The 18,174-nt window shown below is 33.2% G+C and overlaps 1 protein-coding gene across 1 annotated transcript in view; it reads right to left on the reverse strand.

Annotated features, from left to right (window-relative positions):
• Positions 1-18,174, reverse strand: part of USP25 (ubiquitin specific peptidase 25) — a 121,266-nt gene that overhangs the window by 67,124 nt on the left and 35,968 nt on the right. Inside the window, 2 exon segments of the mRNA XM_032477331.1 lie at positions 3,506-3,592; positions 9,593-9,755. Coding sequence (XP_032333222.1) covers positions 3,506-3,592; positions 9,593-9,755 — 250 coding nt within the window.

An 18,174-nucleotide genomic window follows, 5' to 3' on the forward strand; every position in this document is an offset into this window, starting at 1 on the left:
ATGAAGACAGCAGAGGATCCAGCCTAAGCTCACAACTTCAGCATAAATGCCACATATTCATAGCAAATCAAGTCATTACCCAGCCAAAAATATTCTCATTCAAGTCTATTTATTATAATCCTTTCCATTCAGCAAAGCCCAGCTGCTGCTGAGGACAGCAATAACAAGAGCCAGCATTCAATGAATGTTAACCACGTGCCAGGCACTGTTTAAGTACATTACCTCAATAAACCCATTTAAGCAAAAAGCCCTCCTCCTCCATGAAGCCATCGCAGGCCACTCCAAGTCAGTGAGCCTCCAAACTCCATAGCTACTGAAATCAATGTCCTTCACCCAGCAATGAATCACCAACTGCTACTGCTGCATGATAATACTAATTATCAGACTACTATTAGTCTAATAAGTAATTAGACTAGATCCTAATATTAGACTAATGTATCATCCTTCTAATTTTCCTATGAAAACTCACTTTTGTTTCTCAATAAACTGTAAGTTTCTCAAAGACAAGAACATTAATATCTCTCTCACAACTTTTCGCTATACAAAGCAGGCATTCAATTCTCACTGACTAATTAAACCGAACCTTCCAGAAGGAACAAAAACAACCTGATATTATCAATCACCAACAATTTATTTTAAAATAAGAAGAAACCTTTATATAAGAATGTAATCCACATACCTTAGTGAAATATGCTATAGTAACAAAACAGACAAGTAGTTCTTACTATAGTTAGTTCTTAAAGTAACAATTGAACAGATAAAGCTTATATATACTACTTAAACATTAGAAATTTTTCCAAGTTTGTAGAGTTGTCATTCTCAATATTATAAAATTGTAAGTGTGTCTGTGTATGTACAGTTGCTGCCCAGAGTAATATAATCAATTAATAAAGGAATAGTTGTTCCCAGTATGAATTAAAAGATATCCTAAGAAATAGGTGTAAGGGAATAAAATGGATTCCAAATAATTATTTGATCTAAAAACTATGCACACATCACAACAATCAGAAAGTACATAAATTCTAACATAAAAATGCTAAGTTATAGAAAACATGGATTTTATATCAATATGATAAATTCCACCTATGATGATAAAGGTTAAATGTAAGTTTTAAATGAGATAAAAATTAGTCCATGATTTTTCTGTAGTATTTACTACTCCCAAACAATTGCCCCACATAAATAGGTTTAAGGAGTATAAATACTAAAAAATTTAATCCACAAAATAGTTTCAGAAATATCCTTAGTTTTCTGAGATCAATTTCTTCATTAATCACTCTACCTAAGGCAATGCTGTTTTTTGAGACATTCCTTGCCAAGTAACAAAAATGAAATAAGTGAATTTTGAAAATTAAGTGAAATTCTTCTGAGAAGTATACGTGAAAAGTTAAATACTTTAATATAATAAAACATTTTTGTTCTCAGCCAACCCTTATGGCTAGAAAATCTTGAATTTCAAAAGGCAAAAGAGTGAATCCTGTTAAGACCAGCTACTGTACTTGGCTAAATTATGAAAATACCACCATAAATAGAAACTATTCAAACACAATTCTTCATCATTTTTATCAAGATGTAACTGATGTACAACACACTGTACACTAGAAAATGCACAATTTCTGAGCTTTGCACATGTATACATCCATAAATATAGCACCATGATCAAGATAATGTACCTATCCATCACCCCCAAGTTTCTTCATTCCCTCACTCTCCTCCCTAATCATTCCCAGGCAATCATGGTTCTGCAATTTATATAAATCAAATCATACTCTATGTAGGGAGACCTTTTTTTGTACATAAAGTCTACTTGTACTAATGTCACACTGACACCTTTTTAAAACCTGTCTTTTATCACCTCAATTGAGCTGAATTGAATTGTAACACCAATTAGTGGCTGGTAACTATAAATCCCACGTTTGCTTCAATGATGTCAAGATACAGTATCCATTGCTATTCCCATGCCAAATTAAAGAATAACTTCATTTATGGAATAATCTTTCATAAAACTGCGTGGCATTCTTTATTTAGTGTCTTTTTCAGAACAGAAGTAGAGATTCCTTTAATTCCTTAAACTAAAGGGATATCTAGACATGCAGACCTTTCCACTGTGAGGAATAAATTTCTCTAGAAAGATGCTAAGATTGGATTCATACATGTCTCTAGTATTCTGCTGATCATTTTCATGACCCCCAAACCAGCTCTGGTACATAAGCATGGATATCACAATTGTTTTTTCAAGTAAGATTACAAAACTGAATGGTCTCATTCAACACTTTAAAGAATAAAAGAAATTAAAACTTTGTAAAGCACTAAAATCCAGGAACATAAAAGCAAAGGTCAAGATACATATGAATAACAAATTGGAAGCAGTAATTCTAAATAACCACATGAATTATAAATATACTTCAACTGAGACATCAGAAGAAAGAACTATAATTAACAAACTGCAACAGAGAGAGGCAGCAGTCCAAAAAGTTTCATGTAAAAATGGTAATGACTGAAAGGGATCTGCTTAATTTCTCTGTAGTATGAGAGGTTGTCAGGTGATTCTGGTTCTCTTTTAAAAATGTCTTGTTTTTCAGTTTGACACTGAGTAGACAAAAAGAGTATAGCTTGAAAAAGCCAATTACAAATCAAATTATATTATAATTTACTGAAACCTAAAACTTTAACTTCTTTGTCTTTGCAGCTAGTCCCCTCGAGGGCTACAGTTTCTTTATGACAAGATCACCAAAGCCCTGCACCTAAGCATATCATCTCTATAATTAATGTTTTCATTAAGTATGAATTTCTGTATGCAAATCAGTCCTACCTTTTGAAAAGCTAACATAAACAGTATAATAACCAGCAACAGCTGACACTTGGTACTTACTATGTACCAGATACTTCTAAGTCCTTTATGTGTTTTATCTCATTTAATTCACACAGCAACTCTATAAAATAATTGCTATTACTATTTACACTTTTCACATAAGGAAACCAAGCAGAAACAGATCAAGTAACTAGCTCTAGCTCCACAGCCAGAACCCAGAAGAGCTGGCCCTGCTGTCTGCGTTCTCTGTCACATTATATTGCCTGTATTAGAAGTTACAGATCTGCACTGCAAAGACAGCCAGTGTAGAACTAATCTTCTAAAGACTTCATCTATAGAAACAATTGAAAAAATTTTTATCTCCACATAATTTTTCAGAAGACAATTGAGGAAAAGACCTGGAATTGAAAATGGTAACCTATAAAGTTTACTGAAATTTGACATTCCTGAAAGAAAAAAGCAATTACTAAAGTGAGACAAAAATTGGTCTATTACTGACACACAGATAAAGAAAAATTCATACTTACAATATACTGACTAAGAATAGGAAGTTACTGTAGTAGTTGAGATTAATGGGTTGACATTCAAATTTGACACTGTTTCATATTCAATTTGGTAAATGTCCCAGAATTAAGCACAGTAAATGAATAAGACCATATAAACTCTGCTTAAAAAAATCTTTCAAAATTTTACCTTTTGGTTTCGGGGTAAATCTTGAGCATTTGATGGAGGCTTATAATTCAGAACTAATCTTCTAAATTCCAAAAGATTGAATAATGACTGGAAAAGAACAATAATTTAAGATAACCAAATGGAAAATTCTAAACAGAACTATAAAAATGAGTGGTCTGACCAATTTATTTTTGACAACTAGGCTACTTATACACAGAATTATTCCCACTAGCACAAGAAGGCTTATTTTCTCCCTAAGAAAAAGTCATATTTCTTTTATTTTGACATAACATTCTTGATCATTAACAATATCTACTCTACTGCAAAGCAGAAAATTATACATGAACAACTCAAAAAATAATACTGTATATATTATTAAAAGTTTTAGTTCTTTAAATTACTATCTGCCTAAGCAGTTTCCTCAAAATAAAATGTACACAAATGCAAAGTCAAGAATTTTTTCAACATGTTCAGTATGAGTTATCTAGAGGCACCAATTCTACAAAAATATAGTACAAATACATTTATTGGCCAGATGTTAGGTGATAGAGGCACAAAGAAATTACGTATTAACTCTAATGGTCAAAGAGACACACAGACTAGAAAGGAGACAGATATTTAAATGTAACAATAATGATGTAGCTCCAAGATACAGTAATATTGATCATGTAGAATATAATGAGAGCATATGAAAGATGCCCATGGTTTCCTGGAGCTATGTTTTTAAACTATAGCTTGTAACCCAAGAATGCATCATGGTGAACACTTATTTTAAAAAATAAATAAAATATAATGGAAAATATCAAACCATGTCATAAACAGTGTCTTTACCACAGGGAATTGTTAGTAAGATTTCCATTGGAGATATTTTACACACATATGTATGAGGAAAGTATTTTACTATGTATTCCTTTCTGAGTCAATTTATGAAGCTTGAAAATCACTCCCAAGAGGTGATAATGTATTAAATCTTAGTAAAAGATGGGTTATCCAACTTGCTAGAAATAAAGGTGGCACCACAAATCAATGAGAAAACAGGATTTTGTTTAGTAATTGGGTGTTGGGAAGACTGGTCCACTATATATAAATAGAGTTGGATATAGATATACAGATACAGATGTGGATTAAAGACCTAAATATGAAAGTTAAAACCATAAAACTAGTCATTGTAATATGAAAATACTTAATTAAACAATGTGAACACATGAGATAATTCACTTATTCATTCATTTAACAAGTATTTATGAAGCACCCACTTACACCAGAAACACGACAGGTAGCAGAGAATAAAATATATCAAGTCTCTGCCTCTGTACAATCTTGTGATTGCAGGTTAAAACCATAAGAGTAGATGTTATAAATCAGAAATAATCTGAATACAATAATAATAGGCCAAGAACAGAAACTTAAGAAAGATAAAACACTTAAAAGCCAGAGGAAAAAAAGAGCTAGGAGAAAGACAAGATAAGAATAGTAAAGGAAGTGAGGAGTATGAGATCGCAGAAGAAAAAAGGAGTAGAGAAGGCTTTCAAGTAGACAGTTGAGTATCAGAATAACTGTGGAGCCTTAAAAACATACCTATGTCAGGGACTTCTCAACAAAGATATACAGTACCACAGAAGAGTCTGAAGTACATCAAAGAATCACTGGCAAATTTCATAAGGACAAGATTACCAAAGTTTGAAGGATGCCATGTTCCAATATGGTAAGAGTAGGAAAATAATCTTTAGATTTGGCAATTGTGAAGTCACCTTTTTTTGTGTGGAATAGTAGAAGAATAGCAGCAATGAGTCCTGAAGCAATGGGATACAAAGTATGAGGGACAAAGTATGGACTCTAATGTTCTTATGAGGAATTTAAATAGAGAAGAGAATAGTGACAAATCTGGAGAATCTCAATCCCACTTGCATGCTCTGAGCTCCCATTGGAAAACATTTTCCTTCTCTGTGAACACCTATTAGAATTTTCTCTTGTGTGGGTATTCTGGTAATGAAATACTTCAGCTTCTGCTAGACTGAAAACTGTTCTTTAAGAAATTTTTAAAAGACTTTTGCTAAAGTCCTAGATGGCCAGTTATATCTTTTTCCAGCACTTTAAAGATAGTATTTCTGTTGAGAAGTCAACTCTTAGTCTATTTTTGCTCTTTCATAGAGGAGATATGTATTTTTTCCATCTCACTACTTCTAGAATTTTCTGTCTGTAGTTTTTCTGCTTTATTACGATGTGCCATGGCACAGCATTCTTTGTGTTCATAATACTTGGCTCCTATTTCTTCCTGAATGTATAGCATGACCTTTTTAACCAAGTTTGGAATATTCTTTGTCATCTCTTTAAATATTGTTGTTGTCCTCTTTTCTTTTTAGACTGCCTCTGGAACCACAAATAAACTATGTTAGTACTATTCACACCATGTCCATAATATTTCTCATATGCTTTCATCTGTATTTCATGACTTTAGTCTGAAAATGTCCTTTGGACTAACTGTCCAGTTGTCTAATACTCAACGCACTGTTAAACTCATCCACTGATTTTTTTTAACTTCATTATATTTTTCAGTTCTAAAATATTTTTTATAGTTTTTAGTTTTCTATCAAAATTCTCAATCAGGCTTCTAATTGAGCATATTAATAGTTATATAATTAATAATTCAATTTTCAGGTTTCCCTGTAGGTGTATTTCTAATTACCTATAATTTTCTCTTAACTTTTGGACATATTTTCTGATATGATCAATTATGACTATTTGAGCAGTAAATACCATATTAAAAAAACCGGATAAAATTCAGAGTTTGAGATAATATTATCTTCTAACAGAGTTTACATTTCCTTCTGGCAAGCAGCAAGACTGAGACCACCTGCAATCCCAGACCACCTTAATCCAACCAATTCTGAGATAATCTCAAACTAAGATTCACAAAATATAAAGCTTGGCCTATTTTTAGCTCTCAGTTAATCCTGGGTTTAAGCCCTTTAGGATTTAACTAAAAATCTCAGGTGTTTACTAGGGCTCCAAGTCTGTGAGAAACTTGCTTAGCTCTCCAGTCACTCAGCAGCCATTTCTGGAATTGCCTCAAAGATAAAATCAGCCCAAAATATAAAGCTTACTTTAAAAATCCTGTTCTCTCAGAGCATAGCCTCAAAATTCCTCACTGCTTTAGGACTATGTGATCCCCTCAAACAGTTGGTTTTCTTTTTCTTTTATTTTGTTTTGGGCTTCAGCAAAATATGACCAGGTAGATGGCTTAAAATAACAATGTGCTATTACCGAAAGAATTTGTGACCATGGATTATCACGACAAATCACATAAATTAATTTTTTTAAGTCTCAAACACTCTGTACCTTAAATTAGTCATAGTAGTATTAGTCAACATATTCCTTCAAAGGGGTGGGAAAGGATAATTGTCACTACTGCCTAAACTGTGTTTGTGAGTCAAGTCAGACGTTTTGAAAACAAGTATCCTTTCATTCAGTCCAAAGTTCCTACTGTGAATTTTGAAGAACACTTGTTAAAGTTTGGCTAAACTCTAGTTAATACCAGACAGCTAAATGGAAGATGAGAATTTAAACACATAATTTGTGGAAAATAAAAAGAGTGATGACAAGAGAGCAAAGGGAGAGATAAACTCTCTATGATGAAGGAGACTAAGGAAAAGCAAGATAAATTCTTCTTGGTGGATTTTTAAAAAATGGAATGGCATCACATATGAACATGTTAAGTGATATTCTGAAATTTTTTGAAAACTTGGGGCATCTTTTGAATCCCATACTTCATTAGAGTGAGTGACAGAAGCACCTTAATACCACCATAGATGATACATGCTCCTTTATAATTCATTCATTCACTCACTTAAAGGGCTCTTCCAACATACCAGACACTCCACTGTACACTGGCATAGAACAACAACCTAGAAGTTGTTGCTCTCTGCCCTCAAGATGCCTGTATTTTTGTCAACCTAGAGTTTCATAATTTTATGCATAAGCAATCACATAGTTTATTATCCCAACCCTTCTAAGTATCAAAGAGGGCTTTAAGACCAATTAACAGTCACTGATAGACAACGGGAGTAAACTGGGACTGTACCAGGCTAACTGAGAAGTATGAGCACCTTACTTCTGAGCATTTTAGAGGCATCCAAATGGGAATGGTGCTAAGGGTCATCATGAGAAATCCATGGATTACTTGAACTCAACACCGCAAACTAGAGAGGAGAATATATACCTATGAGTAACTACCTAATTTGCTGACATCCTCGTGGAAAAAGCAGCCCAATTAGTACCTTCTACACAAAAGTTCCATTTGAACAGGATAAAAATAGTCCTGACCAAGTAAGAGGTTGATGCCCAATCTAAAGACAGGCTAATACTGCTGGCGTCCAGACGATCACGTAAGCCATTTTCTGTACAATCTTCTGTTTATAGTCCCTTTCTGACATACTGTTCTCCTTTTCTCCCAAAATACTTAGGTTCTGGTACCTAAAGGAACAAGTATAACAAAGCTAACCCTCTAATCAGTGAGCCTCTTCTACTCGCCATACTAGTACAGAGATAGAATCTACCTGTCCAAATACAGGCAACAAAGTGTATTCATGAACACTCAGATTCACAGCCTTGAAATTGTGCTTCATATTTTAAAATGATGCCTCAACTATGAAATTTAGATTGAACAATAAAATGTAGAAGCCCTTTCTAACAGTGCAAGTAAAGTAAACCAAGATAGCCTATTAAGAAGATCTAAGAGAATCTAAGATAACAAAGTTTGAGATGTTGTTGGCATGTAAGTGAATAATTCATACATACTCAAGGCCAGGAACAAAAATATTATTACAAATTTATGTTAATCTATGTATTCCTCAATATTTTAATAGCCTGGAAAACAACCAGCAATAGAATATTATTATTATAATATAACCACAGTTATTAAAGAGTGAAGCATAAATCCAGGAAAATCAAAGGAAATCAAACTGTATAATATTATTTGCCAGAAGCAAAAAGGCAGAAAAAAGTTGGACATTTTAACATTGAGGTAGAAAAGAAGTTTAAATTACAGACTAATCGCCTAGAGAGCACAATTAGCAACCTTGTAGAAATGAACTAAATAATCTGTTAGTTGCTTTAGTATCATACGAAAGTGGTATATTATGACAGTTTACACCATCACATAGGTTTAGAAAGTTACAAAATGAAGATATTTAAAAAGGACTCATCAGAAACACTAAATAATAAGCTACAATTCAGCTGTATTAGAAACATAAACACAAATATTAATTTTCCTAAATTATTACTTAAAATAATTAAGAGCATGTTATTATTCATAGATTGTTTTATTTAAGGAGATTGTTTAAGGTTTTGAAATCTGATGGATATCATTTTCAATATCTGAGAGTGGTAAAGAATTACTCATAACACAAGAAAGAGTTTAAAAAATAAAAACTAGTCCACATTGAGAAGATGACAGATACCTACGTATACAAGCATTTTTCATTTTCGAATAAGGGGCTCAAGAAATATTTCATTAAGGCGTTTCCAAGTTAGGAAGAGAAATGTTATTCTTGACTTATCAGTATTTATTTTTTACATCAGTCTCACATATGCCTTAAGAATTTGTCAATCTATTCTCCTCTCAACTAAAACGTCCTCTTACGTAAAAATAGTATTTAAATGACTATAATTCTTAAATGTCATTTTCTATTATATACAAATAAATCTGATCTGACTCACAAAAAAAAAAAAAAACCAGTTCTGGTTTCACATCTTGGTTACATCCTTCCCTAAATTTGCAGAGATTTACACACAGTAATATTTTTCTTTCTAATCTGACAACAATTCCTAACAGTAAGGATGGAGGAGAAATTAACTGCAGATGAGAAATTAATTCCAAATAAAGCATAAGTAGTGTTCTATCATTAAAACTCCATACTGGGAGTGAGAAACCAAAGGGTGGGTGCGTGGGTGGGAATACTGCAATCCCCAAATGGTTCATTAGACAGAAAGGCATATTAAAACCTTGTCTGCAGTTTTAAAGTACACGACTAAAAAAAGAAACACAAGTCCAACCCACTTTCCACTGCTGTCACACCCACCAGGTAAGATGTGCATAAAGATCCTTACCTGAATAACAGCACTAAACCAGCAAGTATTGCCAACATTCTTTAGTCCAACAGGAGCTCTGTCCTGCCTTTTTCTATCATAAGGGTTTCGAGAATCCCTCCAAACTTCAGTAGGTGTCCTCTTCAAACATGCTTTATTTTCTGCTATGCTGGCTTCAAGAACCCTTAAGCAATGGGGAGAAAATGATGGGGAAAAAATACAGTATTAATTTAGTCTATATTCTAGGAAATAGCATACTATAAACTAAGGATTTTAATTAATTAAGCTCTGGATAATATATTTGGGGAAGTAATATTTAATGCTAAATTTACTCAAGTGGAAGTTACTTTTCTTTAAGAACACAGCAGTGGCAATGCCAACAAATCAAGAGATATGCAGCCTTTTATTCTCAGAAAAAGGCAATTTCAAACACATAAAGACAGTATTACATATTAAAAATGTTAAATTATGTTTCAACAAATTAGAGGAGAGGTTTAGTGCCAGGACTATAGCACCTAGGTAAGTTTCGCTGTATTAAATACATATTTACAATACAATGACTAGTTTTTATAACACTTACTTTGAATCATCAAGAAAACATTAAAAAACTGAAAAAACTGCACTTTTACTTCTCTAACCATTAATTTCCTTTTCTATAAAAAAGGATTAAGTTAATCTATGGTTCCTTTTAGTTCTAGAGATCTGTAATTCTATGACAGCTGAATGAAGAGAATATTTCTATGTTCACTTCTTTATCCAAAAGTCTGCCTAGGGAAAAGCCTAGCTAAATAAATATCTACATATAAGAATAATAAAAGATTAACCTCTTAAAAATCAACTCACCTACAGAATATCTGAAAATACATCAACTAACACGGCAAGAGTGTGCTACTTTGCTTAGTGGTATTTTTCTTAATTTTAAGCATGTAACAACATGCTGGAAAAGCCTGATTCCCACAGATAGACTAACCATGCATTTTGCCTGCTCAAGATATGTGTTACTTACTATTCTAAATAAGCATAAATAATAGCCAGGTTATCTCACTCCGTTTTGTGTTCATTATAAAAACCTGAGCAAAAGTGAGTCTTTTAACTTCTTGGCTTTTTGAGAAAACTGCATTTGTGCTACACCATCTTTATGCTAAAGATTTTGCTCTATCACATTAATATGAAAATAACATAGCTATCTTCCTTAATCATGAGGGAAAAGTAAATTATTCTTTCATCCCTAACTTTATAACATGAGATTAGATTCAATGCATTAGATTCCAAACTATTACTTAAAATAACTTATGTGAATATAAGATAAAGTCTTTCTTTGGGAATCAGTAAAACCACATGCTGAAAAAGAAAACAGGAAACGTGATACATTAAAATGTAAATATCAAAGTAAACTCACATGTAAAAATAAACAGTTTACACCTCTGTCATTTTAAGGAGTAATCCAACATCAGCAGCAGCACTCTTTGCCCAAATACCAATTTCACACATGCAACCTGAACCTCTGGCGGCTTTTTCTCTTACATCACTTACCACAAAAGATACCAGAACTCCTTGGAAGGTATCTAGATGAGTTGGGGCATAAAAAAATCAGCATTCACCTAGAACATCCCACTGTTACCAGAAACAAATTTTTAAGAACATAAAAGGGAGATAAGGCAACTTGAGAGACTTCCTACTGTTCAAGTTGTACAGAGTTCAGCAATAATATAATAACAATAACAACAACAACAACAACAATAAACTGGGAGAAATTAAATTTGTACAAGGTGATACTTCAAAAGAGAAAAGTTAACACATAGTATACAAAAGGTAACTATAACAAAAGGTAAATATAACACCAAAATCTGTTTTCTATAAAAAGGTATCTATTTATTGACTTTATAAATGGGAGTGTTTTCATTTGAAAAGTTTGTTCCTTTTGTAACATATGTGTATTAAGGGGTATAAATAAAGGAACCTTATTTCTACATTGGTAATCAGAAGTGAATGAACTAAAACAAGCAATGAGTTCTGGGAAAAGCAGCAACAATACCCTTAACAAGAAAGAAGAACTAGCATCAGTGGTCATGTGTAAGAGATAGAAGAGGCACCCAGCAATTGACTAGCATTGTTGGGCATGTACAATAACCATTGAAAAAGAGGATTCTACAGTATATTCCAAAAGTATAAACTGGTCAAAAGTCAAGGAGAACTACACTCAATCCTAAATCTCCTAGGTGGATGATCCTCTAGTATTATGTATTTTTAAGCTAATCATAATAAAATACTAATAAGAAATGAACCCTTCTTAATGTTAACACATCAGATCACATATATCATGACCAGGCAATGGGGCACACAGACATTAGTTATGGAAAACTTAGGAATACCTGATTTCTACAAAATACACCCAGTCTGCAAAATTTAAAATCTGTTTATGTCACATAAAGTTAATAACAAAATGAGACTCAGCCTCAAGACCACATTGAGTAAAACTAGGTCTCATGTTCCCCAAAAGTGTTAACAACCTACCCCAAATCTATGATATAGACAGCCCTGAAATGATATATATTCTTCTTATCCTAGATCTAGTTAAGATTATAAAAACCAGAAGTATTTTTCTAATGTTTCAATATAGGAAATTCTAACATCCTTCTCTTCAGATCCCTCCCACCAAGAAAGCATACCTCTTGATTTTTATGTTGTATGGAAACATTACATTAAATGTGCTGAAATAACATAAGCGTTTTAGTTCCCTTCTCTACTCTTGGGAGAACGGATGGCCTCAAATGTACCTCTAGGACCAAGCAGCTTCCCTGCAGTTTGTTATACTATTCCACAAAGGAAACTGGGAGGTAAAGAAAGTCAAGGATATAAACTAAAGACACCATCTCCCCAATACTCCTATACACCTTTCCTTATAGAGGTAAGATTAGGTACAAATTGTTAATAACTGAGTAGGGCTCAAGACATACATACATGCTCAATGCTCCTCAAAGTGACCTAAGATAGAAAATTTTTGAAAAGTAGCCACTTCCTAAATCCTATTTATTCTTGGCATGTGTATATACATAATTAAATGTATAAAATTAAATATGCACATAACAATTCAGTCATATGGTAGATGTATTATAATAAAAGTATGGATTTTAAAGAAGTAGATTTATTATAATATTCTTTAACCATAATATAGTATGGTAGAACTATGGTACTAAAAAATGGTGGATGAAAGAATGCCGTGATTTTGTGAGCTCCTTGATTTAGAGCTTATAATATACTGAGATTTTTTTTTTTTATTATTATTACCAGGGACGTACAGCATGCTTCAGTAGGTTTCCTTTTATCATCTCCTTCTTTCAATTAAAGGACTTTATAAACTCCTTTATTACATGGCACAAAATTATTAATCAGTCTCTCCCACCAGCATCTGGAGGGTAGGAACATGGACTTATTTCATCCCTAGAGCATGCACCATAACTACTAAGGACTAAACAAGTGTTTGAAACAAATGGGTGATTAAAATATTAGATGTTACTACCGCTTTGGGGTTTTTTGTTTTGGGGGGGGGGTTTTTGGGGCAAAAGTCCAACCTCTAGCCCAAATAGGAGCCCTCCATTTCAAAGCCCTTGACCCTTTCTATATTCCAGTACTAGCATAATAAATATAAACTTTCTATAAAGCCACATCCTCATAAGGGTTCCTTCCCTGGCCTCACTAAAGTAAAGCCAATGATTCTACCCAGACTTTACAGTGTAAAGTATGCAATAGCTACATTCCAGATATTAAGGCATGCCAGTAGAGAGAGAGAGAGTTCATACTGCAAATCTCAGAGCTCAGAAATAGCTTTAACAAAATGCAGCACACCAAGAAAGGCAACCCCAACCGTCACAAATCAAAAACCAACCCCAACCACAATCACCTTATCTTCCCAACACTAGTCATAACCATGGCATTCAACAATAAAGAAAGATGACAAAATGTTTTGCTGTCTCTCTTCCTTCCACACACTATACTGAATCTTTAAAGCACTTACGGTATATGTTCACGTTCCCAGTAAAATGTTATTGTACTGATTTAGAGGATTTTTTTTTGCTTATTTTATTTTGTTATTTAAATTGCATTATAGCAGGGAGGGAGGGTGGATGGATGGAAGAAAGGGAGGATTTCCTTAAAAAAACAAAAATCTACTGGTATTATGACTGGGATCACACTAAACTCCTAAGTCAATATAAGGAGATCTGACCAGTTTTATAAGGTTCAGTCCTCCAATTTGTGAAATACAATATATTACCAATTATTTCCATATTCATTAATGTGTCTCAATGATGCTTACTAATTTTCTTCTTGGAAGTTTTTGCACATTTCTTATTAGATTTATTCCTGGTCTTTATAGTTTAGAGTTATAAATGGTAGTTTTTTAAAATTTTCTCCTTATCATTCTTTCTTATACATAAAAAAATATAATTTTTGTAATGTTGATTATCAATTAACATAGCTAGATACATTTTTCCTGATAAGAGTATTTTATTGAGATATAATATACAAATCTTAAATGTATAGTTCAGTGAAATTTTTACCATGTAACCACCATGCAAATCAAGATACAGAAAATTACTATTATTCCAGAAAATTTTCTTATATCCTTTTTCAACAGTGTCCTGTCCAGTCCTCAGATAATCAACATTCTGATACCATAAATTACTTCTGCCTGTCCTTAAATATCACATAAATGGAATCACACAGCAGTTACTCTTTTGTGTCAAATATTTTTCACTCAACGTGTTATTCTGCGGATCCCTTCACATTTTTTAAAAAATGTTTAATGTTTTTAGAAAATGGTTTCTATTACATTGCTTAGTATTCCACCATGTGAATATACTATTGTTTACCAACCTGCTCTTATACATATTTGGTTGCTTACAGGTTTTAGTTATTATTAATAAAGGCACTATGCACTCCTTTCTCGAAGGTCTATATCCAGGAGTGGAAATACTAAGTCATAGAATAGTATTATTAGAAATTCCCAGTTTTCCAAAATGGCTATACCAGTATACACTCTAACCAACATTATATGACACTTCCAGTTGCTCTGCATGCTTGCCAATACTTGGTACTGTCAGTCTTTTTCATTTTAGTGTTGGATAGTGGTGGCTCTTCTCTAATTAGGTGACTCAGTCAAACTTGTACCACACAGATTATCACTAGTGCTAGCAATCTATCATATCCAATAAGGCAACTTGCCCACAATTGTATACTGACTACAAATGAAGGAACTCTGTGTTTCTGACACAGAGGCTACCAGTGCATGCTAGACATGTAACACCTGCCAAAAGCTGACCTTTTTCTTGTGGTGAGGAAGGCCGCATTGTATTGGATGTGGCTCTTGCCCACTCCTAGTAGACTGACTACACTGGACGTTCAACCACTTCCCAATCCTCACTCTAGGATTGTCCCTTCTTAGGGACTATCAGTGGTTTCTCATCATTATCACTTTTTCCAGTTACAGTGTTGCTGTTCTACTCTGATCAGCCAATTCTGGCCACACTTCTGTGGCCCTTGAAACTAATGTTCCATTATTTTCAATTTTTCCAGACAACTTGTGATCTGACAATGATGTACCTTTTATCATAAAAGCCACTCAAAAATGGAATGATAGTCAAAGCACTGCATGGACCTCTATGCTCCCTACCATCCATGGGCATCTGATATTACTGAGCCTTAAAATTATCCTTACAAATCAACTTAAAAAGATTTGTAATTGACTCCCTCACTTATTCTGGTTCCACACATCTTAAGGCAGTTTCCCCTCATGGCTGCTTCCAAGATTAACAATCAGGATAAAAAGAGTGAGAGCTACAGAGACCTATTTTAAAACTTCAGAATTCTGCCCCAACCATTGCTGGACATGTTGCTTTTTTGTTTCCCTAATGGCCACTCTAGATTGTCTTGGTTAGTAAATCCCCCAGATGGCTCCCAAACTTAATTCCAATTCAGACACCTAGATTTCCTTGTAAGACTGAATGGCCTTAGAGTGTAAAAATAATGATTACTTGGTTGAGTACACTGCTCACGCAGTTCCTCTACGGTGGCCCATGTAGGCCAAAGTGGGAGGCACAATGAGTCGAGGTAAATTTTATAAAAATGCTATTGTTTCCCTCGTACCTGCCCTTCGGAATGAAAGGTCACGTGCAAGAAGGAAATAACTGGGAAAAAAGTAAAGTGACAACTAGTAGAATGGGACACATGGATTTTGCAGCAGTGGAGGCAGTACAACCCCGGCATATCTGTGTGTATAGGGGACGTTAGATACGGAAACATGAGGAACACTAATAATCTTCGTCTTTCGGAACTGATCGTGGAGCCTTAATGACAGAGAAAAATGCCCTGGTGAGACTAAACCACACACTTTTACTGAGTATAGAATTCTGATAGTTACTGTCCTTCCATTTGTTGAAAATCATTATTTTCATATGCCTTACTGATGCTGATGTGTCAATTTGTCACTTTCACTAATTTTAGGATAACTCTACCTTTTTTCTTGGAGTACTTTTAAGACTGTTTCAGTCCTAAGTGTTCTGGAGTATCACTATAATGAATTACAGTGTGGGTTACTTAATTTTTCTGAAATTTGTCAGACTTAGCGAAATAAGTTTTCTTTTCACTTCTAAAAATTCTGTGATTCTCTCTTTAAATTTTGCCTCTGATCCACTTCTTCCTCTACTGTAACACCAATTAATGAATGTTAGACGTACTCATTTTATTCTCCATGTTGTTCAACCTTTCTCTGTATTTATCTTATTTGTTACAGGTTGGATAATTTCTTCTCATATATCTTACATTCTACTAATATGTTCTTTAGCTGCTTCTAATCTATTAAACCTGTGTTTTGTTTTCCTTTCTTTTCCACTTTAGTAATTCCTATGTTCATTTCCAGAAGATATTTTCAGTTCTTTTGCAAGTTGAGATTCACTGAACCACTTTATTTGAAAGTGATACAAATTGCAGCTGCACAATCATGGTATCACTTCTCAGGGACAGATCTCATCACCTCCAACAGCACTCCTCAGAGCCAAGGCAACTATCTCTGCAGTGTTCTAGAGGTTGGCGAGGGGAGACTTCTGATTTACCCTTATTGTGAATGTCATCCACTGACATAATCACTTTATGAGGGAAATGATTTCCTATTAAAGCTCCCCATCTAACATAGACAATGACATTTGCCTTTTCCCCACATCCCACATTCAACAAGGACATCAAAATCAAAGTTCAAGTTTATACACAAAGGATATTTCATCATGTCAAAAAGTGAATTTCAGTGTTCCAAGCTTACTTCTTTGGGTTCCTGCTTTCACTTTGGTTTATTCTGATTATAGTCCCTATTATCTTAACAGTTCTGTAATACTTTCAAGAGATCTTACAAAAATTTTATACCCAACAGAAACAATACATTCTGGTTGTTCCCACTACAAAATGTGTTTTCATCTACTATATTTCTTGAAATAGTTGGAGGTGTGCTCCTTCTAACAATTTTATCTAGAACCTAGCCCTAGCTCTACCCAAATAATTCAAAGCTATTTCATGAGGCAAGTGATTTTCACAATATGCCAGACACAAACTGACCAACCACAGGCAGTTTATTAACAAATTTCAAGTATCCACACTCTACCTGTTCCCTGTTTGAGCAGTGATACGTAAGAGATAATGATAAAAAAGTACATCCAATCCTGACATTAAGGAGTAATTAATATTAAGACGTATACTTTAAATATGTTCAACTTAAAAAATTTTACCATGAAATTTACAGATGTCTAAATACAGGATTGTAAGACATGAAAAGATAGGTTTTATCTCTTCCAATTATACACAATTAACATAGTATTCCAAATGTATAAATTCAAGTTAAAAGTATGTCTACTGAAATATAACCACAGTCAAGTGATTCTAGGATTTTACTTGGCAAGACTTTGTCATCTGAACTTAGGTAATGAGTAAATTGTTAAATTTACTTTAAGCATAAAATAAAAATGTTTTTCTTAAAAAATTCATCATTTCCCTTTTGAATTTAGACTCCAAACCCTTAATAAAACCGAATTTAGACTCCAAACCCTTAATAAAACCCACTGGAATTTTTTATTTGTCTAATGTTTAATGAGAATTCTCATATTCTCTTATTTCTAATGTGTTTATTTACTGCACATTTTGCATTTAACATTTTTGTTAACTGTTTATTATAAAATCTACACATACCAATAAAAAAATTACATTTTCAACAGTAAATTAATATGACTTTTTACTTGTACAATGTATAATTTTATGTAAAATCTTAAATCATATTTCAATATGTCAATCTCCATAATGTTATCTATAATAAAATCATCTATAACAAATTTACTATTTTAAGATTACATTAAAATTAAAAGATCAAAACTAAAAAAGTGCATTATCTTAAAGAAATTTTTTTCCATTTTGGACAAAAATTACTATCTTAAAAAATATGCAACATATACTGAACGTAATCAAGATTAGGAATAGTCTTAATTCCTCGACTTTAAAGTTCTTTTTTTACTTATTCTCTAATTAGTACATGTTGTTTTAATTAGAAAACACATGATGTAGAACTA

Source organism: Camelus ferus, chromosome 1 (genome assembly GCF_009834535.1).
Source record: "Camelus ferus isolate YT-003-E chromosome 1, BCGSAC_Cfer_1.0, whole genome shotgun sequence".
Classification (NCBI taxonomy): domain Eukaryota; kingdom Metazoa; phylum Chordata; class Mammalia; order Artiodactyla; family Camelidae; genus Camelus; species Camelus ferus.